The 25,321-nt window shown below is 38.2% G+C and overlaps 4 protein-coding genes across 6 annotated transcripts; 2 read left to right on the top strand and 2 right to left on the bottom strand.

Moving 5' to 3' along the window:
- Window positions 1-427: 427 nt before the first annotated feature.
- LOC128512719 (capping protein inhibiting regulator of actin dynamics) lies at window positions 428-7,101 on the top strand. 2 transcript variants are annotated; one of them, XM_053486099.1, is made up of 7 exons: window positions 428-517; window positions 2,172-2,275; window positions 2,658-2,683; window positions 3,653-3,716; window positions 4,456-4,590; window positions 4,804-4,907; window positions 5,877-7,101. In XM_053486099.1, the coding sequence occupies exons 2-7, from the start codon at window positions 2,179-2,181 to the stop codon at window positions 6,225-6,227; spliced, it is 777 nt and encodes a 258-aa protein (XP_053342074.1). In that variant the 5' UTR covers window positions 428-517; window positions 2,172-2,178; the 3' UTR covers window positions 6,228-7,101. The 2 variants fall into 2 exon arrangements, with proteins under 2 accessions (XP_053342074.1, XP_053342073.1); XM_053486098.1 differs by having other exon boundaries at window positions 2,655-2,683.
- A 128-nt stretch (window positions 7,102-7,229) lies between these two features.
- On the bottom strand, window positions 7,230-11,818 carry sf3a2 (splicing factor 3a, subunit 2). The gene is made up of 8 exons (XM_053486097.1): window positions 11,734-11,818; window positions 10,841-11,114; window positions 10,693-10,739; window positions 10,031-10,140; window positions 9,876-9,925; window positions 9,650-9,790; window positions 8,321-8,389; window positions 7,230-8,206 (listed from the first exon to the last, which is right to left on the bottom strand). The coding sequence occupies exons 2-8, from the start codon at window positions 11,036-11,038 to the stop codon at window positions 7,907-7,909; spliced, it is 915 nt and encodes a 304-aa protein (XP_053342072.1). The 5' UTR covers window positions 11,039-11,114; window positions 11,734-11,818; the 3' UTR covers window positions 7,230-7,906.
- Window positions 11,819-13,268: 1,450 nt separating this feature from the next.
- On the top strand, window positions 13,269-18,098 carry plekhj1 (pleckstrin homology domain containing, family J member 1). The gene is made up of 6 exons (XM_053487112.1): window positions 13,269-13,729; window positions 13,855-13,922; window positions 14,001-14,067; window positions 15,128-15,218; window positions 15,320-15,383; window positions 15,544-18,098. Exons 1-6 carry the CDS (start codon window positions 13,636-13,638, stop codon window positions 15,619-15,621), a joined length of 462 nt encoding a protein of 153 aa, XP_053343087.1. The 5' UTR covers window positions 13,269-13,635; the 3' UTR covers window positions 15,622-18,098.
- A 1,859-nt stretch (window positions 18,099-19,957) lies between these two features.
- Window positions 19,958-25,254, bottom strand: tpgs1 (tubulin polyglutamylase complex subunit 1). 2 transcript variants are annotated; one of them, XM_053487047.1, is made up of 3 exons: window positions 24,665-25,254; window positions 23,089-23,576; window positions 19,958-20,531 (listed from the first exon to the last, which is right to left on the bottom strand). In XM_053487047.1, the coding sequence occupies exons 1-3, from the start codon at window positions 24,967-24,969 to the stop codon at window positions 20,314-20,316; spliced, it is 1,011 nt and encodes a 336-aa protein (XP_053343022.1). In that variant the 5' UTR covers window positions 24,970-25,254; the 3' UTR covers window positions 19,958-20,313. The 2 variants fall into 2 exon arrangements, with proteins under 2 accessions (XP_053343022.1, XP_053343023.1); XM_053487048.1 differs by having other exon boundaries at window positions 20,466-20,531; window positions 20,745-23,576; window positions 24,665-25,246.
- Between the last annotated feature and the right edge of the window lie 67 nt (window positions 25,255-25,321).

Raw genomic sequence — 25,321 nt, 5'->3', positions numbered from 1 at the left:
TATGTGATTCTTACAACAAAAAGTTTTTTAAAAATAGTTAAAAATAAATAGAAAGGTAAAGTAGTGTCTTAAAAAACTGTAATGATGTCACAAATTCAGATCACTCTATATGCTTATTTCATACAATGTTTTTTTTTTCCTTGAAAGGTGCCAGTAATTCTGGGCATGGTTGGACGGATGAGTTTCTTTGTGACTTTGACAATCTAAAATCTGTTCATGTGGCTTAGGCAGGTTATTTCTATCTGACTGGCATCATCGTTGGCTGTAGCCCATTCCCTCTCCAATGGTTATTCTGGCACCAGGGAGCATTGTGCTGCACATTAGCAGCCACCCTCTATAGTCTGACCCTCCCGGCTTTTGGCTTTGTTATCCCTCTGCACCTGTTCTTGGCTGTCAGATGGCATGCAGGAGACATGTGAGCGAGTGTGTGGGTACATGCATGTCCCTCAGAAGGACCATGCCACCGAAGCCTTTGGTGACGGTTCCTCCTTGGTGACTCCTCCTCATGCAAAGTCAGGTAAGGCTTATGTAAGTAAGACTCTTTATATAATGTGACCCAGAATGAGACGCTTTTGTGCTCATCCTTATTGCTGTGTGGGATTCTGAGTGAATAGAGAGGATGGTCCTATTTCAGGAACTGCACCATTGTGTGGTTTATTCTTGTGTTGTCTTGTGTTGAGCTATGTCAAAGCCTAGATATAAACCTTTGAGGCAAAAGAAAGTAAGAAAATAAGGTTCGATACGGTATTTTTAGTGTTGATCAATTATTACAGCACGTTTCAAACTGGATTGTGGCTTTTCAACAATAACCTCAGAGAAAGAAGCTGATTAGATTTTTTTCTTTGATCTTTATTTCGAGAAAAAAAATCTTCTTGATATCTTGATATGATATTTTTGTCATATTACCCATTCTGTACAATATCTACGTTTCATACTATCAATCAATATAAACAACAACATATATTTTGGTGCATTTGGTTAAGATATTGCTAAAAATTTGCCTGAAAATTGAATCAGTAACTTTTACTTTAAAAATTATTTGGATGTGATTTCTGGTAAGTGTATGTTTATATACCACGTACTAAAATGGGGTTTTGTTCGTTAATGATGACGTTCTCTTGTATTTGACACAAACCCCAATTTTAAACCAGATATTAATCATCAGATATTAAAACAGTCTAATTAATACAACAAATTTATATTCATTATAGTGTAGTTAAAATATAAGTTTAAATTTTTAAACGAATATAAAATAATATAACTGAACCCTTGTATAAAGGGAGCTTACTTAAAGGCTTTAATAGTATTTTTAAAATACAAAAAAAAAAATGTGTGTGTGTGTGTGTAATTTTAAATGCAACTTAAGTGTATTATTAAACATAAATATTTTATAGAAATTTCTTTAGATTAGTATATAGACTAACAGGTAATAGACTCAAGTAAATGTATTTTTTCAAAAATTGACACACATTAATGAAAATATATAATATAACTTTGCAATTTTGTGTAGCAGTTGCATACGTGAAATGCATTTAAGTGCAAAGTTGTACAACTAAATATATTTAAGATATATTTAAGATATATTTAATATATATTTAAGATATATTTGAATGTGACTTTTCAAAAAATTGTAAATTTAGTATGCAGTAAAGTATGTACTTTCTATAATAAGTATTTTTTAGGTATACTTACTTTTGTTTCAAAAGGGAGTATTAAGACTTTCAGGTGGTAATTTAAGCCACATAAAGGTCCGGTTGCAAGTGATAAAAGTAAAAAAAAAAAAAGATGACAAATGAAGGTACCAGAGCAGTAAAACAATAAAAATAAAAAAGGCACTCTGCCCATGAAAATGTCTAAAACCTTCCTAGCCAAGTGTGAATTACTCACAGTAATACAATCAACTTGTAAATAGATAGATATTTAAAAATGCCCATGAGATAATCACTATTTTATGGTGCTGGAATTAAAAAAAATGCAAAAGAGAAACAAATTTCATTAAAACTGAAGGTCTTCGAATAACACAACATGTACTATACATACCATCAGTTAAACCACATTCTCCCTTCCGGACTTAATTTGTGTAGCATCAAGCACTAGACTCGAACCTGAGCTTTGTTTTATGGAATGCTATGAAAAAAAAATTAATGCAAACATCTCTCTGGACTTCCCAGATGCATCATGGATGACAGCACATTTGAGACGTTTGAGGAAGAGCTTGGGGCGACACAAAAGGATGTGTCTCACCCGAAACACTCCAGACAATCCCGTCGACCTGGTACTCATCAGAAACACTAAACATCTATTCGATACTTGAAGCAAACTGACATACTGTAACAATGCATTGTTGTTCTGTTAAACCTTTACGCAGAAATGTCCTTAGGAGTTAAAGGGAAACAAAGCTGATTGTCTTCTCAGACTTTACAGCCGTGATATTTAAGAACCTAAAACCACCCGTGTGTCTAATTATACACCACAGTGGCCATGACCATCACTGAACACATACAGACGCATAGTCACAGAGCAATAGTAACATGACACCAGCTGGCATAAAAACACTTTAGTGTTAGCCACACTTCCTTTTCTGCATCTTCCTTTCCTTTCTTGATAGAAAGTCTGACCAAATGATAGATTTATTTTGAATCACTCTTTTTCAGAAGTGTATCCACAAAGGAGGGTGAGAGAGGTAAGTTTGAGTTTCTGTGTGCTAACTGAAAAGAGGAACACTAGCACCACACAAAGCAATGAGCACAGTCTTCATCTTTGATATCGCTTATCATGTTACAGGGTCGATTGGGCCTGCAGTCTATTCCAGGAGACTGTGAGCATGGTACACCCTGGACAGGATGCCAACCCATTACATGGCACACACACATACACTGTGGGCAATTCGGGAAGGCCAATTACTCTAATCTGCATATCTTTGGACTGCGGGAGGAAACTGGAGTACCTGGAGGAAACCCAGCAAGCATGGGGTAAATTCCATACACACAGACCCGATGCGGGATACGAACCCCAACCCTGGAGGTGCAAGGCCATAGTGCTAACCAACCAAAAGAGGTTTTTGTAGGTTGCAAAATGCAAGGTCGAACCCTAAACAAAATTAGCTTCAAGTTACAGACTGGATTTTGGGTTTCAATACATATTAGCTACAATTACCTCGTAGTTTATTCCAACCTCTCTTGGCTGATTGAATAGTTTGGGTGTAATTTGATTTCTCATGAGGCAGGACAATGGCTTAGTGATTAGCACTGTTGCCTTGCATGTCCAGGGTCCGGGTTCGATTCCCATCTCGGGTCTGTGTGCATGGAGTTTGCATGTTCTCCCCGTTCTTGGTGGGTTTCCTCCCACACCCGAAAGACATGCAGATTAGGCTAATTGGCATTTACAAATAGCCCGTAGTGTGTATGTGGCATGGTTTCTGGGATAGGCTTTAGGCCCCCTGTGACCCTTTATACAGGATAAAGCGGTACAGTGAGTGAAAGTGATTTCTCATGCTTTTGACCCTATTCTAAATTCTAACCTACCTTCTAACAATAGACAGAAAAATGTTCTGGTAATAAAACATTTGTTTCCGACATAAGAGTTTTGAATGTTGTGCGAGTTAATTCCACCAGTAGTCTTTCGAATTTATTACCTTTTCTGTTCACTACAGGAACCTCTAGTTGTCCAGCAGATCCCAAAGTCTCTACCTCGAGAGGCTCCCGTCTCAAAAGGTGGTAGGTACTTTAACTAGCAGGGTTTTCTACTGTAGCTGCTTAGGATTTTGTAAGACTAAATCTGCTGATAACACCACCCTGTTCCTGGATATCTGCAGTGCTGATGGAATGTTTTCAGACCCTGTCGAGTTTTCCACATAACGTTCAGCTTAACAATGGATTCAAATCCTTTTTCCCCCTCATTATTCTATTATTCTACAGTTCTCCACAATGACAAAGTGTTTGGAGTGTTTTATTCATTTATTAACATAAAGACTGAAATATCATGTCTATGTAGGTGTCACCATAAACTGTGTCCTGAACACTAGCAGTCAAACGTTTGGACACAACGTCTAGTTTCATGGTCTTTCCTGATTTTAATTTCTTTCTACATTGAAAAGCAATACTGAAGGCGTCCAAAATATGTGATGATCTCCTATGAATAGTTGATATTAAAATGTATCTGCTACTTATGCTCTGTACCGCCTTCATAACGGCTCTAATCTGAGGTGCACAAAATATAAAGAACCCCCATTATAAAAATTGATCATTCGGTAGAATATTTGTGTTTAGTGTTTTCTGAATTCTAAACCCTATACTAGGTTTCCTTTAGCAATTTTCCAGACTTTTTTAGCTCTTTTTTATTCATACTATAAACATCTTCATTCCTTACATTTTTGCCATGCCAGTGAAACTGCAAGACATATACCAATAATCAAGTTTTTAATAACACGTCCCCGTGGCACCTCTTGTTCCGCAGTGTCATTGCGAAAGTCATTGTCCATTGAGGACTCGGCCCAGATCGAGGCACCATGGGAAGGAGTGACGCTTAACCGCTGTCTCTTAATAGCTATCACTATTCTGGTCCTCACCTCAGGGTGTCAAAGGCTACACGGTCAGTGCAATGTGTCTACACTGTGCTTACACATCCCCTCTAGGTTTTAGATTTGTCTTAGGTTTTTTTTTTTTTGCATGGCACTGTTGTGTGCAGATTTTGTTTCATTCTTCCCCATCTACTAAACCAACAAACTTCTAGTAACTAATCTGTTATACTGTACATATATGTGTGATGATTGCCATGATGGTAAGTGTTGTTCTTTTTCCGTAGAGTTTTTACGAGGTCACAAAGAGGAGACGGATATAGAGCCCATATGTTCAGTGCTCAACAGCAGGCACACTGCAGTGAGGAAGTACCGCTTACCAGCACCCGAGGTACAATGATCATCATACCTCCTTTATCTAAAGCAATGCACTTTAAAATCAGAATGTCTTTAATTGGGTTTACAAAAAAAGGCATGCTTGTATAAGGGGCGTTCAAGTCAAACCGGGACGGAGACAGAATGGTGACGAGACTCGCTGCAGTAAACCATGTCACTAGTACAAGCGTTTTAAATAGGCCCGTACATCCGTGAATGATGATCCCTGCCGAGGTGGCTGCAGTCATTCCCAGCAAGCGGAACGTCTGATCCTTTAAAATCTGTGGAAAACTTGCGGATGAGACGCGCCTGTCTGCGAGAACTAGGGGAGGCCGTCAGTTTGGACATTTGCTGGAATTTAGATGTGAAAACATGGGTGGTCTGTTTTTCTAGGGCGATCAGACGATGCACCACCAAAGGGTTTTGGGTTTGGGTTTTTTTTTTTAAAAAGATTTTTTTACATGATTTTTCAATCACAGCTGTCACAGTTCTAGACAGTTACTCCTGTGTGCACCTCTTAATATGGGCCAAACAGCATCATGGCTTGTTCCATGGGGTACTCATCTGCCCTTTCTGAGGCGATTTCAGTCTGTTTGATGATCGTCCAGAAATGTCTCATAGACTGTCGTACGAGTTTTTTTTTTTTCCTTTTTTTTTTCTTCTCCTCCACTGCAGTGCATTCTGTATGGGTTTTGGGAAGGCTCAAACTAATGTCATACATAACCTGTTACAATTCGCAGGAGTAGCAAGATAGCGGGGTTCACAATTTTATTTTAAGACTTGCGAGTAATAATCTGATATAAACATGAATGATTTTGTCTGCAGTTGTTGAGCTTTAAACATTAGTATATTTCTTTCTTTTTAAGCATTCTTGTATTTAGTCTTTAGTGCCACCAGCCACCACTGTTTGAAAATACACTGTAAATACACAAGCCTTGAAGACCATCTTCTCGTTGTGATCATCTTTTCTGTTCCTAACCTTTAGCCTGAGACATCTTTGTGGGACACATTTTTCTGGTGGGTGAGCGAAGATGATGATGAAGAGAAAGGGAGAAGACGAGGCAAGTCAAGAAAAGTGACTCGAGAAAAAGCTACTCGAGGTCTGAGACACAAAGCCATACCTGATAGGAAACTTCTGAAGGGGAGGGAGGGCAGTTTTAAAGCACGGAGAGCTAAAGCGAGACAGGATGAACGGAAGAGTCGAGAGACTTTGAAAGCACAGCAAGAGAAAGTGAAGAAACTCCAAGAGAAGAAGCTGGATGAAGAAGAGAGAAAGGGAAAAGAAGACAAGATTGTTAAAAATGCAGCGAAGAAAAGGAAAAAGAACGCTTCGTAGAAATGGAGGGAAAAGATAAAGCAAAGTATGGCTATGCAGAAGGCAGTAAAGGAGAAAGGAGTGAAGAAACGTTTTTTAACTGTAGTGTGATGTCTCAAGCATGAGCACTTAATTTAAGTTGGTCAGATTTTTTCCTTTCTTTGTATTTCTGTAATTGAGTACTAAACGATAGTTATTGTGTGGCAATATTCTTTACTTTGCTGATCTTCAGATGATCGAGAGATTAAAAGGCTTTTGGCATTTTTTTGTAAGAAAACTGTATGGAAAATAAAGACAAAGTCTCAACATGAACTACAGACATTGTAGTGATTGCAGCAAAAAATGTTTGGCCAAGACAGTTTCATCTGGTGTTTTTTCTTAATTATTCCATTAAATTGCAATTCAAAAACAATGTCTGATTTCTATTAGTCGATGGTTGTTATTATTTTTTTCACTTTTATGCTATTTCTGTGACCATTGTAGGTTTCTGATTTCTTTATAGCAAGGGTACCAAAAATTCATCCACATGTTGAAGTGATAAAAAACTGAATAAGAGAGAAAATTCATATGCACAAGGGGGACATGGGAAACTAAGGACAAGCAATATCTTGAGCTCAGGATCAAACCAGAGACTGCAGCGCCATTATCCATTTCTTTAGTTGAATTAAGTAACACCTTATGGAATTATTTTCAACCTATTCTAAATATACCACTTCCAGGTCACCTATAAGGTATTTTTGACTACATTTATATGTATCACACATCTGTCATGAATTTATTACCTCATAACAAATGTAGAACATTTAGAGATTTATAATAATGCATTAGCTGTTAAATGTAATACAACACATTATTACTGTAGTAAATAAATGTAGTCCAAATAAGTAGTACTAAATCAGTGAATCTGCTTTAGTTCATCATCTATCTTTCATATTCAACTCTATCATAATCCTATAAATACTGCTAGTTACACAATTACAACACCTTAGATTCTGTGAACATTTTAAATGCTGGATTTCCAACTTGATTTTTGCAGAGCATAATTTAATAAGTATTACATTTGCTGTACATTTTATTGAAAGCAACCATCAAATTATTAGGGCCTTTTTTATCAAAGCTATTTCAATGGCACTGTATGATTTATTTATGCTGCCTCAGGTTAAGGTTTATAACAGGACTATAGCTAGAGCTATGATTGTTTAAACAATCCTAGGTTGTGTTAAAAACACAGCAACAAGACAGTCAGAGCAAACAAGCTAGATGTTAAATTAGAAGAAAGGGGTGGAAAAAGGGCAGCACTCACGCACACATTAACCAATATCAGTTTTTTAATAATCATTAAAAAAATGTTTGGGTGATGTAGCTATTTTAAAATAAAAAAAACGCCTCAAAATTGTAGATTACAGCTTAAAGATCACGCCATCTTCTAGGCACCTGAATATGTGGACCTCAGTGATGCAATTCAGTTATTACAGGTTGTGCTGTAACATAGAGGGTTCCCAGGAGAACAGGAAACTGCTCAGGTCTGAGCAGGAATGCAGTTATAAAATTTATCAACAATAACCATGACACCGTGATGTGTTTACACCTCCTGTTCTTATTTACAAAAAAAAAAGAATGAAAAAGTTCACAGAACACCTGCTAAACAAAATCCTCTCTAATCCAACGTAAAGAGTAAACAACCCTCCTAATCGCCACACTCAGTTGTTTGGTGAAGGAGGAATTCCTCCTGGTCCATCAGCAGGTAACGGTGGGCGCAGATGAGGCGGCAGAGCACCAGGAGGAGGCAAGCCAGAGGCATGCATCTGTGGAGGGCCACTGGGTGGAGGAGGGGGCATCCCCGGAATTCCTCCGGGTGGCGGCGGGGGCATGGTGTCGGCGTGTGGTTGACCACCGAGGCCGGTCATCAGAGGAGGTGGGCGCTTGATGGTGACAGGAGGCGCCTGTCCGCCAGGCGGAGGCATAAGCTTCTCCATTTTGAAATGGAACTGAAGGAAAAACTAAAGGAAAACATAACACAGATTGATGAACCTGATTTATCCACAAAGAGAAACTGGACTAAAAAAAGAATCAGCATAATCTCTGGTAGTGATCAAACTCATCCAGACTCTTACTTGTTTCGTTTCTCTGTTCCAGTGAGTCCAGAAGCGACTTTCTGATTTGTCTATCTCTCTGCTCGGGACCTGAATCATGCAAAGGAAACAAGCAGTTATTTCTATAAGTTAAAATAAATAAATAGAGAGCTACTGCACTGATAAATATTTTACTGTAATAATAATGATGATAATATTTTTTATGTTTTTGTTGTGGTAACATCTCATTAGTCAGAACAATTTCCATCCATCAATACATGCCTCATAATTCAATTCAATTTTATTTGTATAGCGGTTTTTTATTTGTAAAGCAATTTCCTGCAGGATCAATAAAGTTTTCTGATTCTGATTTAACAATTGTTACTGTCCCAAAGCAGCTTTACTGTATATAATCATAAGAATTATGTAAGTAACAATAAGTAAACTTTAACATAAGCCTACTTTATATTCCACTCTCATTTAATAATTTTATAAATAAATGTAAAAGCTGCCAGTTCACCTTCTGCTAAATAATGTAAAGCCATATTTTATCATTACAATGTATGTCGGTATAGCTGTAAATATTATTTTTAGTTATATTACGTTCATTTACAAGTTTAAGAGAACATAATCATCACACCCTAGCAATTTAATCCCTTTTTCCTTCTCTCAACAGGTGATAGTTGTCTGTCCAGAAGCAACGCTAACATGCTAAACACCACTGATATCTGATTACATCACCCCTAGTCAATATATCTAAATTGCAGCATTGTGTTTATATAATACTGTATATACTTCTAAACATCCAATATATGCCCAGTTGTTTGTGAAAACCTGACTTTTCATCACCACCACATGTGATTTTTTTAAAATCTCATTCCAGATTTAGCACTGCTTTAATGATATAATAACCTCCACTCCTCTGAGAGGGCTTTCCATTAGATTGTGGTATGTAATTATTGAGATTTGCTTATTCAGCCACAAAAGCATTGGTGAGCTGGTTAAGCTCATCATAAAATATGTCCGATGGGGGTGAGTTTAGTTAGGGCTCTGTGCAAAACACTTGAGTACATCTACTCCAACCATGGCAGCACTCCATGTCTTTGTGAAACTCACTTTGTGTACAGGGAACCAAGTTTGGGACTCTTACATCCAGTAAAGGGAAAGTAGAATACTACAGCACACCAAGACATTCTATAGAATTGTGCACTTCCCACACTGTGGCAAAAGTTTTGAGAAAGAACCACATGTCAAGCATCAACATACTTTTTGGCCATACTAACCCATGTACATTCTGACATTATTTAAACATTATGTAATGTATTAATAACTAATATTGACAAAAAAATATATTACTGAATGAAAAGAGACCTTAAATGCAATAGTTTCGTAAGGCTCGGCTGCCAGGAGCAGATACTGCCAGCGACGATCTGGAGGCTCAATGCGCTGCTCATATGCAGACATGAAGCGATGTCTAGGTCCAATCCCCTCTGCAATCTCAGGATAGTCAATCTAAACAAACAATCATGCGATCTGCATCAGAATCAGAACTAACAATTACTTCCATACTTACAGATTAAAGTACCAATTACTGTACCTGAAAGAGCAGACTCTGCTGTCCGGTCTCTGGATCCCTCTGTTTCGTTACTGTCAATGAAATAAATAAAGAAACAAAAATAAAGAAATCTGTGTTTGTAAATGGACAGCAAAAACATTTCATACTAAATCAATTACAAAATTTTGGCCATGTACCTTTGTAACCTGGTCGTCCGATCTTTACAAACTTCTTGACTTCCACCTTTACTTTTTCGGGTGCTGGTTGGGCCGGAGCCTCTTTGGCCTCTTTAGCTGCTCTCCGTGCTCTAAGATACAAAATAAATAAATAGGGTTTTGAGTATGGCAGAACAAGATAGACTGAGACAAACATATGCAAGAAAACATGAAACAGAATGTTTGTATATTTTAATGTGCAAGTAACCGAATTGTTTTTTGTGAAAAGTACTGATGCAAAAAAACATCAAAAAACGTACAGGCTTATAGGAACATGAATCATGAGGGACAACCTGATCCCTCCGATCTCCACCGGCTTATTATTCATTTTCATAATATATCTTATTCTGCAGCACTGCTAAACTTTTGAGTCTAAAAAATGGTAATAATTCTTAACGTTGCACGTTACTCATTGTGCTCATTCTAATATGTTAATGTTTCTATGGTGCCACTCATTCACGGAGGCTTATAAAGCGGACACTACAAAATAACTTATCGTCATAATAAATAAATAAAAGTGTTCCTTCTTAAGAATAACCCAAAATTAATAGCAATTTATGTGGTATATGGGAAATTAAACACAATGTGCTTTTTAAAAACTAAGTTGCATGTAAACATTTTGTATACCATAGAATTATACTTACAAATTAGTCTGGTGCTTCTTTCCTTGTGTGTGAGCCAGATAACTCCCCTAAAGAAAAAAAGGAAAAACAAGAAGCACGTAAATATGGAGAAGATCCTTTCGGTAACAAAATGGATCATCAAACTCGTTTTTCCCCCTCTAAATTATACCTCATTATTATGAAGTGTGAGACACAGCTTGCATTCGTAAGAGCCCAAATGGTTCTTCATAAAATATGGGTCCTTGTTAATGTCTATGGTTTCTAAAGCAAGCTGGCGCAGACGTTCTCGCCGGTCCCGGTTGCTCTCGGAGGCCGAAGCCACCCCTCCACTGCCGGTCTTTCCACCGGCCCTGTGCTGGAAGTCCATCTTTACAGAGCAGTGGATTCACCAAGGGAGACTTAAAGCTTCCTCTCGATCAGAATGCACTCAGTGTTGCTCTCACCTACAAAAGAAATCCCACGAACAGCCACATGATAAACCATGCATTTATACACACAAGGACATAAGTCATTGTTGTACTGCTTTCCTACACATTTAGTCTTAGAATGAATGAATAGATGAATAAATGGCTAGCTTTTATGTGAAGATCCAGAGAAGAATTTAAATGTATGTTTTTAATCACATATCTTGGATACAATATGGAGAAATAAACATTAGTGGCATTTTTATATGTATTTGTAGCCTTACTCCAGGAGTTTACGAAGGAAAATAACTAGAATAACTACCAAGTAAGCGTACAAAACTTTCAAGTGAATTGCCCAATTCCAAAATAACCCCTACAATCTATCTGCACTACGCAGCAGACACGATCGTCTTCCCTACACACTGTTTATTACACACTACATCTTTATTTTGGAGTTTGGGTTCACGCGCTGTGTTTTCAGCTAACCGGCTAACGCACCAAGCTAAACCCTGTTCACCCGAGCCGCAAGTTAACCGTACAAAATTACGCAAAATTATATATAAACAATCGCCTAATTCTGTTAAACACATAAAACATTGAAATAAACTTCTTCTACTGTATTATTATACACGTTTTTAGTATTGTTTGTTTTAAGTACCTCAACGTTCACCTCGCGCTTGCCGCCTGAACCTGGACAATGCGCATGCGCGATACAGTACGTTTCCTGTTCCTGTTGTTTTGACGCATAAAACTTTATTGAAAAGCCCGAACGTAAAATTTGGCCCCAAATTATATCAGATGAGTGCGGTGTGTGATGTGATGATATCTCAACAAACCATATGGAGGGAAACGTCAGTTTCCTTTTGATACGTTTTTAAAAATTTTATCCTGACAATATTTATACATAAGTGCAATCGTTTAAAAAATGACGGTACATTATTTAATAATAATTAAAGAAAATGACAACACATTAAATGAGCAATGTAAAAAGCAGTAGAAAACAAGTTCATATTAATATTTAAAGTATATGGTAATAATGTTTTAACTGAGAAATGTTCAGACAGCAGTTTTTTTTGTGGAATAATCACAGCTTTCAATGTCAATAACAGGAATGTCTTGATCTGGTGGTCCTCCACGAACACCTTGATCGTGCTTCAAACCATCAAATTTTAAAGATGGAAGCAACCTGATGCTCACTGTATCCCTGTGCCAGAAAATACAGTGCCAGGAATGAACTCTTTTTTTCTCACACAAAGCCTTTCTTTTCAACTCTTCTGTTAGACTAGGGCCAGGGGTAGCTCAGTGGTTAAGGGCCTTCTGGGCCAGCGGTAGCTCAGTGGTTAAGGCATTGGGCTACAGTTCGGAAGATCCCAGGTTCAAACCCCACAACCACCAAGTTTCCACTGTTGGGCCCTTGAGCAAGGCCCTTAACCCTCAACTGCTCAGATGTATAATGAGATAAAAATGTAAGTTGCTCTGGATAAGAGCGTCTGCCAAATGACTAAATGTAAATGTTAGACATTGCCTTTGAGGTTGTACCAGCACTGTTTGTGCTATGCGGCTGGTCATAATGCAAGAATAGAGTGATTATCACTGCAGTGTTTTTATACTTTTCCCCAGTAGATAAGATTTAAATTCAGATCACCTAATCAGTACTTTATACAGAAGAACGAGATGTGTGCTTGTGCTGGAATTCAACTGACATTGGTATAGACTGGCTACTATTTTTGATTTACTGATTTAAGATAATCACCTTGTGCGTGTGTGTGTGTGTGTCCTGGTAAATTCATTTCTTAAATAAACAACATTTTATTAATGTGATTCAAATAGATGACGCATATTCATACATGCATTTGATAATCATGGTAAAAATGAATGTAAAGTTTTAGTTCTGTTTTCATGTGTGTGTTTTTTTTAACTAAAAGATTACTATTTAGAGTGCACATCACAGAAGAATGGCAGCATTTTACCCATTTTAATGTAAACATTACAAAATAAAAAATATATTATATAGATAACAACTGTTAAAGGGTTTATAGATTTTGGGCCTCTTTGTATATATTGTACTACTAATATCCCCCCACATTAAAATGTTTAGTGCCTTATTTGGTATTCGACGTGGATGATGTCGCGCATGCGCAATGCTGATGAGGTGGAGACTCGTGCGTGATTATCCTGCGCATGCGCGGTCTGACTATAGCATGGAGTCGGGAGACACGGTTGGGTCTAGTGGTGAGCTCTCGGGGTGGAAGTTTTCTCAGGCGCCGGGTGTAACAACCTCTGCCAAAGAACCAGCGCGAAATTAAACGAAAAACAAAAGAGTTTTATAAGAAGGATGTATTATCCGTGTTTTGAGAGAAATTGTGTGGAATAGCGAGCAAACTGGTTTATAAAAACAATGGATGAGCTGGAATAATCCGGTTAAGGAGGATCATCTTTGGAGTCCGCGAGAGCTAAGTGAAATTGGATCATCACGGTATTACCATTAGCGGTGACATTAGCAAGATGGTGAAGATCATCTAGCTTGTAGATTGTTAGCAGAAGAAGACAGCGGATAATAATGCGTTTTAACGAGAAAGAGCTGGTATTCCTGAGCCGCCAGCCGTCAGAGAGAGCAGCAGAGCTGGGCATGAGGGGACCAAAGAAAGGCGATGGTAAGATGTGAGCTCAGTCAGGTCGACTCTATCTTCACTAGTTATCCGTAATCACCCTGATCTGTAAAACAGTGTTTGTTTGTTTGTTTTGTCATAACAACAACAACTTTCTTTCTTCCTCATAGTTATGAAAAGGAGACTTGTCAAGCTTATAGTGAATTTCCTGTTTTACTTTCGGACCTATGAGGAGGAGGTAACAATCCTTAGCTTCCAGTGTTTTTAAGCTAACTTGATAAATGAATATAACCCTGAGCATTGCATTTATTTGCAGCCGATCGGAGCTTTGCTTTTGGAGCAGTGTCGAGTCGAGAGAGAAGATGATCTCGCCTTTTCAATCAGTGAGTTCAGTACTGTGTTTTGCATTACACTAACTACAGTTTTTGAGAATAAAACACAACAGCACGTGCTGTTTATCAGAAAAATAATCAACGATGGGCTGATCCTAGGAGGCCTGCAATCCCAAGGTGGATGCCAAGTCATCATTCTTTCTTTTTTTTTTTTTTTAATGGACAAAAGTATTTGGCCAAACCTGCAATAAAATTGTATCCAAATACATTTACTTCAATATGGAGTTGGTCCCCCTTTTGCCTATAACGGCTTCTACTGTTCTTGGAAGGCTGTCCACAAGATTTTGCAGTGCTTCTGTGGGATTTTCTGCTTATTCATTCTGTAAAGCATTTATGAGGTCAGGCACTGATGGTATACGAGAAGGCCTGGGCACAGGGCTCTTTGTGGGCCAGTCAAGTTCTCATTAAACCATGTCTTTATATTCCTTTATTCCTTGCTTTAAGTCATGTTGGAATTGAAAAGTTCGTTCCCCAAACTGTTGCCAAAAGTTAGAGATATAGCATCTTATGCTGAACCATTAATAGAGACAAGGGACCTGATTGAAACACCTGAATTCAATAATTATGAGACAAGTTGCTTCCTGTTATCATTTGCATAGACAGTGGCTTCCCTTGCCAGCACCACTGTCTATGCAAATGATAACAGGAACCAACTTGTGTGTATATATATATATATATATATATATATATATATATATATATATATATATATATATATATATATATAGATAGATAGTGTATGTTAATGCCATGCATGTGTCTGTGCACGTTGCAAAAAAAAAGTATGTTGCTGTAAACCTTTCAAGCAGAATTCCGGTCAAAGCTGCATTCCTGGAAATTTTAATACTCATGCATTCAACAGGTATTGTGTTAATTTATTATGTTAAATAACTAATATTATATCATGTATCTCAGTTACTCTGGTACATGCGCTAAGAAGCATATTTGTTTTGGCACATGCCTTTTCTAAGTAAACTGACCCTTGTTCCTAGTTGTTCCTTTGTTCCACACACACACCCATGTTAACGCATTTTCAATTTTCTGTCAACAGCTTTCCTAGATGAGGCAGAGAGAAAGTACCTGTTTGAATGTAACTCTCGGGAGCAATGCGTCGAATGGATGGACGCTATTATAAAAGCCAGGTATAAGGCATATTTATTTTGGGGGTGTTATACCCTTTGCACACATTTTACAGTGATCATGGTGATGGTTTTCAATTTGCATCATCTGTTTTCCCCTGCAGCTACGAATTTATGCGCAAGAACCTCGTCTTTTATCGAACCGAGATCCATCGGCTTACTGGCAAGGTAAAGTCTCAACTAAATACAGTATAATCAATTTCCAGTTTTTAATTTTTTAATGTACTGATAAAGTTAAGAATTAAAACAGTATTAAATTAAACCCTGACATCATTTTATTTAGTCCAGTGTGTTTTTTTTTTTTTTTTTTTTTTTTCCTTGATGATAGGACCCTTTGGAGCAGTATGGAATTTCAGACGAGACACGCTTCCAGGTGAGCACTGCGCTCCCTCCTCCGCCTCCCTAACGATGCTCGGCGAGTCGCCACTTCGATCAGCTTCAAACAAATTCATACACTGCTGTCTTTTTTTTTTTTTTTATCTTTAAATGGGATCATAGGGTCACACAATTTTCATTTAATTAGTGCGTTAAAAGGAGAAAAATGCTCCTATCACTGTGTATTTTTAATTAATTAATGTACTGTTAGGAATGTAAGCTGAGAATGAGCCAGAAGCAGAGTGTTTTTTTAAAAAGGCAAAAAAAAGAAAATATTAATTTTAGTGGCAGTTGTCAGTCAGCTCCACACATCACTTACACACACACACACACACACACACAAAAAAAAAGGAGCAGTGTGATCAGGGGGTGTCTGGTAGGTTTCACTTCATGAAACTGTCTGCGTCCTACAGCCCTGTTTTGCATGATGTGACATAAAGCGAATTGCACTGAAACACTTCCTGTGATTAATGTATGAATGTTCGTGGTGTTTCTTGTGGTTTGTATGTAGGGTGCAATAAACAACTTTTTTGGACCGGATATACCGTGATTAGGTACAGTTAAATGTTAGATGGAACCAGTCTTAATTTTGACTTAATGTCATCCTTTTTAAATAATGTAAGTTCATGTCTTCTGCACAGCGCTAAGCTATTATCCGTAACACAAAACATTTGGTCAGTCTAGTAATTAACTTTTACGATCATTTGAATATCACGAGCATTCAATATAAAACTAAGCAACTATACTGTCTTAGGGGACAAATATCCTGTTAATTCTGGATATTTTGCCTTATTTATGACCTTTTGATATTGTTTATTTTGCATAGGCAAATTTACCATCACATTATGCTGGCATTCTTTAAGTAAATAGACACCTAGAGTTCTCATAATGAAATGCATGCACAAGGTTCAGCATTATCAACATTTTGTTGGCCTTCCTTTAGCAGCTTTAAGAATACTGTATACTGTATAGATATCTACTGTATAGAACATGTCTTTCGGAAATCCAAGGTCAAAAAGGTCACAAATATGTCTATGTAGCAGTATCACTTGTGGTCATGTTTAAAGAAGGGTAAAACAAATACTAGTCAATAATAATGGGAACATTTAACTCATCTCATAAAATTCTGGATGTCTATTTACTTCCTGGATGTCTGTAATGTACGATTAATGATTCACAACTGGCATTATACTGAGGCTGATGCTTTTTTCGGCTGTTATGTCGTTCTAAACTTGTAAAGTAAATCTCTCATCATTCTGTATGGACTAAATTTAAATTGTCTTAAGAAAAGCAAAAGTGATGGCTGACGACATTTTAGCATTTGTCTACACTTGATGAGTGAGAGATTTCCGTTACTCATTGTCTATGTGGGATTTTAGTTTTGTGGGATGTGAGAAGCATGAAAATTAGTTTCTTTTTTTGTGTTTTGTTTTAACCATTCCTGTAAGCACACCAGTTTAACCTGAAGACTGGATCCTGTGCCATCTCTAAACTCTTAAAGGTGCCAGAAAAGGTTGCCCCCCCCACACACACACACCGAAAATCTTACCATTATGTGTGTATAAGGAACATGATGATTCAATCGGTTTTCCCAAAATCAGACGAATTTTTTTTTTCTTCATCAGCTACAGTCAGTCTATATCAGCACCAAAACACTTTTCTTATTTCCTTCCTCAAATTTCTCATATGAGTCATTTAACACTTACATCCTTTGTTTTTCCACACCAGGGCTGATACACAACTCCATTTATAATAACACATTCTGACTGATCAGAAATGTAGAAGGGGTGTTCATGTCAAACAAGGACTTTTGATTGTGCAGAATGAAAGAACATGGGTATGAGAGTAAAAACTACCTTTATTTCTCTGTATAATCCCCTGCTACTGAGCTATCCTAGTACCTAGCATGCACTTACCTTATGAAACTACAAGTGATCGTATGTACAGTTCCCACAGACAGGTAATTTTCTTCCGCAAGTTGGCGACGTTTCACTTGCTGAGTATTTATGGGAACGATTGCAGTGGGTCTGAGACAACACAGCTGGGAAAATTATTCACATACTTCTTCATTCACAAGAAATTTTATCAGAAGTTCCGGTTTGACTTGAACACCACCTGTGTCTAAATCACCATTTTGTGCATCACCGCCAACAAAAAAAAAAAAAAGGTCTGGGTGATCTTATAACTCCCCAAAATAAACCAGTAAAGAATCTAAGCCTATATGCGTCTTTAAGGAACTGAAAACCTTTACAGGCACCTTCACCGCTAAGAGTGCATGAAATGGCATGTCAGTGTACTGAAGCTTGTTATACCGCAATGTACAAGCACAGAGGGGTCTGTCATATTGAATACCTGAGGCACAGTCAGTTCCGTTCAGTTTTTAAAAAAATCACAAAATGTACATTTATGGTGAAATGTCTTTTCTGGCTGTGTTTGTGTATCATTTTACAAATAAAAAAAGTGTCTTATTTTTTTAATAAAGGCTTTTCTGGGAAGTTCTTTTAAATATTTATTTCTGAAAACATCCACAGTTAATCACTGACAAACTCGACTCGTTTTCTATGAGGGACAAAGTGGTGTGCCACCGAATAAGAGCTGATCTTTCAATAAATATGCAACCACTGCACTTAATCCTTTGAAAGCATTTAAATGATATATATATATATATATATATATATATATATATATATATATATATATATTTCAATGTAGGTTCTGCTTTGCTGACTTTGCACGCCTTTGACAGACTGTGGCAAGCCTGGCCTTGTTTTGCATCCGTCAGCTGCTTTTGATATTATGCTGATGAAAGCGATGAGGCCATGGGTGTTTATACACTAGAAAATTTTGTGCATATCTGCATTATCTTATCATAACAGATTTGACGTCACATTTAAATGGAAAAGTTTGTTTTCCCCATGGATTCTAAACGGGAAGAAAAGGAAAGAAAAAGAAAACAGTCTCCAAAGTACAAAGTATCAAGAGGCTTAAGCCCTGTCACTTTTTAAGACTTAAGGTAAAAAGTGCATATTTTAGACTATTAATTATCCAGAAGTTTAAAGAAAATGTTTGCATGGCAATACAGAATAATTTTCTGGAGCACTGTTTATATAGACCCTATAAAGGATGCTGACTATTTTTACATCCGGAAACAAAAGTGAGAACAAAAGCCGATGGAACTCGTGTCCACACCAAATACAATTTTGCTTTAGTTTTTACTGATACCAAACACTCTGAATTCTCTATTCTTGTTATAAATGGTAAGGCTTCTCTAAAAGTAGGTTTACACTCATTGTTATCTGTTATACTGTGAAACTAATAATAAACAGGTTATACGGTGTTAAGGAGTTCTTAGGTCATGAAAAGAAAATCTTTTTTCCAATGGTGAAGTTTTCTTAATATTAATGAGCATGGTCTCCAGAGTCATTAATAGAGGCGAAAACAAACAAGAGGTTGGTAAAGGATTGACTGTTTATACTGTTGCTGCTTTAAAGTTACTTGTTTTGCTAATATTTTATAGCATTTATTGTAACTTACTAATAAAAAGTACATTAGTTCCTTAAATAATAGAGAATAAAATTAACTATTGTCCAACTGCTGTGTTATAAGAAGAATAAAAACCGTAAGAGGTGAAAAAACACCCCGCACTTCCAGGGTTAAGGGTTCAAGTTCCACATCTGGTTTGTGTGTGTGTGTGGATTTGTGTGGTGTTTGCATGCTCTTTTCGTGCTTGAAAGGTTTCTTTCGGGTCTTCTGGTCTCCGCTTACGGTGCAAAGACATGCCAATTAGGTCAGTCGGTGTTCCCAAATTGCCCATAGTGTGTGAATATGTGTCTCTCGCAGAATATGATAACATGAGCATGTTTTCTAAAATAAAACAGCAGAACATGATAAACGCTGTTTTTTCAGACTTTGGTTAGTTTAGTTAGAATTAGTTTGTGGTTACAATAGTGTGAAGACACAAACGATTTGTGTTAAAAGGGACAGGAGACACATGTGCTCTGTGTGTGTGTGTGTGTGTGTGAGGCGTGGGAAGCTGTTGTGTTTGCTTTCCCTGGGTTATAATGTTATAATGTTATAACCCTGGGGTTAACTGATAAATACACAGTCTATTGAAGCAGGAACAGACTCAGAGAGAGCTAAAACTGAAACTGGTAGAGGACGAGGCTGCTGATCCAGTAAACAGAGTTTTTGTCTTGTTTCTAATGTTTCTCATGATCTTCAACAATTATTTAAATATAAAAAGGTGCAACAAAACAAAATTTAAAACAAAATTACAATTAAGGTATGATTTGTTATATTATTTTATTTAAACCATCTTATTATTGATACTAAACTGCATTTATCCATTGTGCAAAACTGTGTAAAAGTTGAAGTTTCACAAAATTCTCAAAAAAAATTTAACATAACGTTAAAACGAGAAAACGTTTTTTCTCAAAACTGCAAATGATGGAGTTTCTCATTTTGCTGTCAAACTGCTCACATATTACCTCACACAGAGTTACAGTGACAAATGCAAACTGACATCTAAAGCCCAATTATAAAAATTAGTAAAATGATAGCCAACATTACTGGATCATTTCTGAATAAATTCAGTTTTAATAAACACAAGCAGCTTTAGCAGACAATATGGCTGATCAACAGATCAGCGCAGCGTGGCATCTGAAGCCCTGTATCACTAAAGGTATTACTAGTGCTGAAGTTCCGCAGGGGAAAAAAATTCCAATCAACGTGAACCCAGTAGTCCGGCCTTTGTTCTGGGGCATGGAGGATGATCTGGTAACAAACACCCTGCTGAATTATTTACATGTGGATCCTCGTTTGGTTTGATAACGTGAGCAGTAGCGCGGTGCATCCGCCTCTTCTGGCACAGATCTGCAGCAAACCACTGAAGGAACTCACAATGGTAATTGATTCTTCTCCTTCTCACTTCCTGTCCGTTGTCTGTGGAGACACATGACTGCACTTGTGATACAATGGGACCAAAAACAAAAGGATTCTGTGGTTTCTGTTGTGCAGAAAACGTCTCGAGAGCGACATGGAGGTTTGTTTGTGCAAATTAAACATACATGCATCCCAAGGCTGCTCTATTAAAAGAGCCGCCCTGTTAACCTCAGTGACACATTAATTAATGGCTAAAGGCATTGCTGAAAATACCTCAGCTATTAAACGGGTGTCGTTTCTCCAACCGCTGATCTGGATCAGCTTCCCCAAATTGCAGTTCCCATTAGATAAGCTGAAAAATCAACATTTAAACTCATTTAGTGAAATTAGGGAAAGATCTTTAAAAGGGAAATAGGCTGAGTATCTTTATCTATTGTGTGTAATTTGTTTTCTATTCCTACATAATATAGACTGGTTTGATAGAATTGTAATGGGTAAGTATTTAAGTTCGGAGTGAGAAATGTGAACATGGAAGAAGAACTAAAAGTGAAGCTTTACTCAAAGTGAGATATGGAAGTCTTTCAGTTTTAGATGCTGAAAATTTATTTTATTGAAAAGAACATATTAACATTGAAACATTCTCATTGCATTGGCAAAATAAACACAGGCATACATTTATTCCCAAGTTTGTTTGTTTTTTTTGACTACATGTGCGGAGGAAGGGCGGAGCCTATCCCAGGAGACTCAGGGCACGAGGCAGGGTACACCCTGGACAGAGTGCACACACATTAAACTTATTCGCAGACTATGGGTAATTTGGGAATGCCAGTTGGGCTAATCTGCATGTCTTTGGGCTGTAGGAGGAGACCGGAGAACATGCACACGGACCCTGTGCGGAACACTAAGCTATAAACTAAGCTATAAAAATTAACCAGACATCAACATTTTTATTATTCAGTTAATTTTATTTTGTTCACTGTTATATCATAGCGATGCTGAGCTGCTGAATACCCCTGTTGAGAAGGTGTTTCGATTTTGGATGAAGAGTTTGTTTGATGAAAAAAGTCATAAAGTATATCACATAAACACCATCATATCATCAGTTTTGTTGATGGGAGGACAGTGGAGAATGTAAGCTGACAGGAAGCCTACAGTAAATTAAAGACCAAGTAATGTTTCCTTTTTTTAAGTTGTCCAGTTTCTGTGACCCTTTACCCAAAGGAGACTCAGATTCCTGTTCTTAGCTGACAACAGTGGAGCCGATTGTTGTCTTCTACTGTTACAGCTAATCAAAGTTGTACTTGTAAATTCTCTGATGCTTTTCTACTTACCATAGTTGTAAACATTTAAACATAACCATTATTTAAATAATCGAACCCCGTTAACTCAAACCAGTCTGGCTATTCTCCTTCTACTTCCTCTCACTAACGAATCTGGTGCTGTGATGAGTGTTTGAAATACGAGGGTGAATCAAAACTTATCCACACTCTGGTTATATTAAACCTTCTGTTGGACCCATACTGTCATATCAGCTCTTTCCATTCAAGGTTACTATTTTCCCAGTCACTACTGAGCAGGTATAAACATGTTGCATCAGTTCATCTGTAACTGCGGTACAAAAATGGATGCCTCACTTGTGATTTGCAAGAAAGTAGAGCAGCATGCAGTCATTTTTTTATGGTCTGAGGATGTACCTGGTCGCGAAACAACAAACAGAAGAGCAGAAGCAGAAGCGTTTGGATCTCTGCAAACAAAATGTGGACCTATACACTAAGGAAGAAGGCTTCTTAAGAGAATCATTACTGGTGACGAGACATGGACTCATAACTACGAGCGAAAACAGCAGAGTATGAACGGGAACATCCTGAAGCGCCAACCAAGAAAAAGTTCATAAGTCAACCATGAGCTGGAAAATTCATCAATGCAAACAGTTTTCTGGGATTCTCAAGGGCCATAATTCAAACATTATCAGGAAAAAGGTTTAACAATCAAAAGTGCTCGTTACAGTAAGATATTTATTGAAGAGCTGAAGCGGAAACTTCAAATTAGTCTCAGAGGACTGCTATTCATGGGCATTGTGATCTTGCATGACAATGCAAGTCTGCATACTTTTGCCCACATTGTCGACACTCTGCAAAAACCTGAGGTTTTAAGGTGTTAAAACATTCTTCCCTATCAGACTTTCACCTGACTGGTCCCCTGAAAGCAGTCCTACAAGAACGAAGATTCTCTTCTGATGAAGAAATGAACATGGTGCATTCGTGGCTCAGAACTCAGCCTGAAACACTTTCAGGGAATGTGATTTGAAAAGCAAGGAGATTATGAATTGAAAAAATTACATAATTTGTCTTTTCTAAAAGTTAATTAACATAAATTCTACAGCCAGAGTGTAGATAATTTTTGACTCTCCCTCGTAAAATGTGTTTTGTAAGCAGGGAGAGTGAATACAGAACATGGATTAATGTCAGGAGTTACACGTCTACTCTGATGTCATACCATTCAGATCAAATGCAGTTGTTATGTTCACTGGCAACTCAGTCCTAATAATGCGTTCTAATTCAGTTTACCACTCGCACTCTGGCGATAAAAAGTGCTGCAGCAGCATCCTCAAACTCACGCATGTCCATGCTCGGCCCTTCCTGCTCCCTGCTGGTACCTTGCGTCTCAGCCATGGCGCGTGCCAACTCAGCAGGCGAGATCTTGGCACTGGCCTCTAGGTAACGTGTGGCATCAGGGCCATGTGAAGTGTCCAGTGCCTCTCGCAGAGCCTTGAGGACAGCATCACACAGTTCCCGCTTGGCAGGTTGCTCGGGAGAGCGTGCCACAGCAGCATACAGGCAACGTCCTCTGCGTACGTACTCGGAGAACGCTGCCACCGTAAGCACCGCCTGCCGAAAGAGCTCAAAGGATACGACCTCATAATCACGGCACTGTAGGTGATGCAGGAGTGGGGCAGCCATTGTCTCTGACAGTACACTGTCATTACACACACAGCGCAGCATCTCGGTGTAGAGTCGGCCCTGGACGCCGCCAGGTAGATGCTGGGCGGAGCCACACTGGCTGAGCAGATCATAAGCCACACGGATGTTGTTGCTGAAGGCAGATCTGAAAGCAGTCAAAGATGCTGGTAAAAGTGTGTTCCATTCAGATAGGTAACAAATGATGAATACAACTTCTCTTTCTTCCAGAAGTATTGGCACCCTTGTTATAAATGATTGGCTGACAATGAGACAGAAAATGTATATTTACGTTTTTTTTTTTTTTTACTTAGTTATCATTATTGACACCCCTACAGTTATATACATACAGTAATATATTTTTTACCACTTATTCTGTGTACAGGGTCGCAGGGGGGCCTGGCGCATATCCCAGGAGACAAGCCAGGGTACACCCTGCGCAGAGTGTCAATTCATTGCAGGGCACACACACACACACACACACACACACAATTTTCAAATTGGGAACGTCAATTATCCTACTCTGCTTCTTTTTGGACTGTAGGCGGAAACCGGAGTACCTGGAGAAAACCCATCAAGCACAGAAAAAACACACAAACTTCAAAAAACTCAGACAAAAGGTGGGAATCGAAGACAGAGCCTGGAGGTGCGAGGCCACAGTGCTAACCACCGTAGCGCCAACAGCACTGATTCTTCTCCTACAATGCTTGTTGGCTCTCCAGATCCCCCAAGCTCCTCTATTCTCTCATGTAGACTTCCATCTTCAGCTAACCCACAGGATCTCCATGCAATTTTCAAAAGAATTTCCATGCAAAAAGATTCAGAGTACTAGGATGGCCGTGTCAAGAGCTTGATTCTGCAGCCGCTAAAGCATTTTTGTGAATTTGGATTGGACGTTTCTGATCACTGGATAACTATACAATATTATTCGGGTTATTAACTCTTTTTATTAATAATGCATGAGATGTAGCAGATATATGTGTATCAGATGTCAAGATTTTTTATTATACAGATATTTTGCAGAATGATTCACCATTCACTAGATATGATGTTATACTTTGTGTTAAAGTATATATGGTTTAGTAAGTAAGGATATAAGTTATTTAACTGACAAGCTGTGCGTAGAAACAGAAATATACAGTACTTCTGTATGGCTGTTATGTAAAAGAAGATCGCGTTTCCCAAAGACAATTTCCAAACCTCATGCAAATTCTAGAGAAAGATGAAACCCCACACCTCTGGGAGTGATGCGCTAAGCTGAGGTGCCAGAGCGCCTTGTTGAGCTGCTGCTCCTCCAGCGCTTGCTGATATTTTGTTTCTCCATCACCATCACCTCCTCCGCCGATCTCCATCTCCGCCGCTTCATTGGTGAAATGCTCAGCCAGAAATGCTATCGGATCCTCCGGTCGGGCCTCCACCAGTTTCAGCAGAGTGCCTTGGAGCAGCGCGCTCACTCCGGCCTGACACAGGAACTCCTCGTCGCTCTCGGCTTTGGCGGATTTGGGCTCCGCAGCGACCCCCGAGCGCCTCTTTTCAGCCATTAGACCGAATTTTATACTTTTTTATTTAAAGCTGAAATAAAAACATGATTTTTCATATGAGACATTATTTCAGTAGCACGATAAGATGAGCTCCGGTTTATTTTGAAATATGCTAGCTACACCAGTCATGCGCAGGTAACGAGACACTGTTGCTATGGAAACTGCTGCTGGACATGCGCAGTAGAGCCTTTCCAAATGCGAGACATGCGCAGTAGAGCCTTTCCAAACTTCTCCGAATTACAATTTGGGATTCAGCCACCATCTAAAACGATAAATCATTTAAAAACGCATTCGGCTTATATTTTACCTCAGAGACGTAAAGTCTAAATGCTAAATGATGATTTTAACGATG

The sequence above is a fragment of the Clarias gariepinus genome, chromosome 25 (genome assembly GCF_024256425.1).
Source record: "Clarias gariepinus isolate MV-2021 ecotype Netherlands chromosome 25, CGAR_prim_01v2, whole genome shotgun sequence".
Taxonomy (NCBI): domain Eukaryota; kingdom Metazoa; phylum Chordata; class Actinopteri; order Siluriformes; family Clariidae; genus Clarias; species Clarias gariepinus.
Note: the sequence above shows the minus strand (reverse complement) of the source record. Positions and strands in the feature narration are given on the sequence as shown.

Bases quoted from the DNA above. Each gene is read 5' to 3' on its own strand.
- LOC128512719 (XM_053486098.1), top strand. From the start codon at position 2,179: ATGGATGACAGCACATTTGAGACGTTTGAGGAAGAGCTTGGGGCGACA. The intron at 2,684-3,652 runs GTAAGTTTGAGT...TGTTCACTACAG, and splicing joins CACAAAGGAGGGTGAGAGAG to GAACCTCTAGTTGTCCAGCA. The intron at 4,908-5,876 runs GTACAATGATCA...CCTAACCTTTAG, and splicing joins ACCGCTTACCAGCACCCGAG to CCTGAGACATCTTTGTGGGA.
- tpgs1 (XM_053487047.1), bottom strand. From the start codon at position 24,969: ATGGCTGAAAAGAGGCGCTCGGGGGTCGCTGCGGAGCCCAAATCCGCC. The intron at 23,577-24,664 runs GTGTGGGGTTTC...GACTGCTTTCAG, and splicing joins TTAGCGCATCACTCCCAGAG to ATCTGCCTTCAGCAACAACA. The intron at 20,532-23,088 runs GTGAGTTTGAGG...GTGTCTCCACAG, and splicing joins AGGGCCGAGCATGGACATGC to ACAACGGACAGGAAGTGAGA.
- plekhj1 (XM_053487112.1), top strand. From the start codon at position 13,636: ATGCGTTTTAACGAGAAAGAGCTGGTATTCCTGAGCCGCCAGCCGTCA. The intron at 13,923-14,000 runs GTAACAATCCTT...ATTTATTTGCAG, and splicing joins TTCGGACCTATGAGGAGGAG to CCGATCGGAGCTTTGCTTTT. The intron at 15,219-15,319 runs GTATAAGGCATA...TTTCCCCTGCAG, and splicing joins GACGCTATTATAAAAGCCAG to CTACGAATTTATGCGCAAGA.
- sf3a2 (XM_053486097.1), bottom strand. From the start codon at position 11,038: ATGGACTTCCAGCACAGGGCCGGTGGAAAGACCGGCAGTGGAGGGGTG. The intron at 8,390-9,649 runs GTCTCTTTTCAT...TGCATGATTCAG, and splicing joins ACGAAACTATTGCATTTAAG to GTCCCGAGCAGAGAGATAGA. The intron at 8,207-8,320 runs GTAAGAGTCTGG...GTTTTCCTTTAG, and splicing joins GGAACAGAGAAACGAAACAA to TTTTTCCTTCAGTTCCATTT.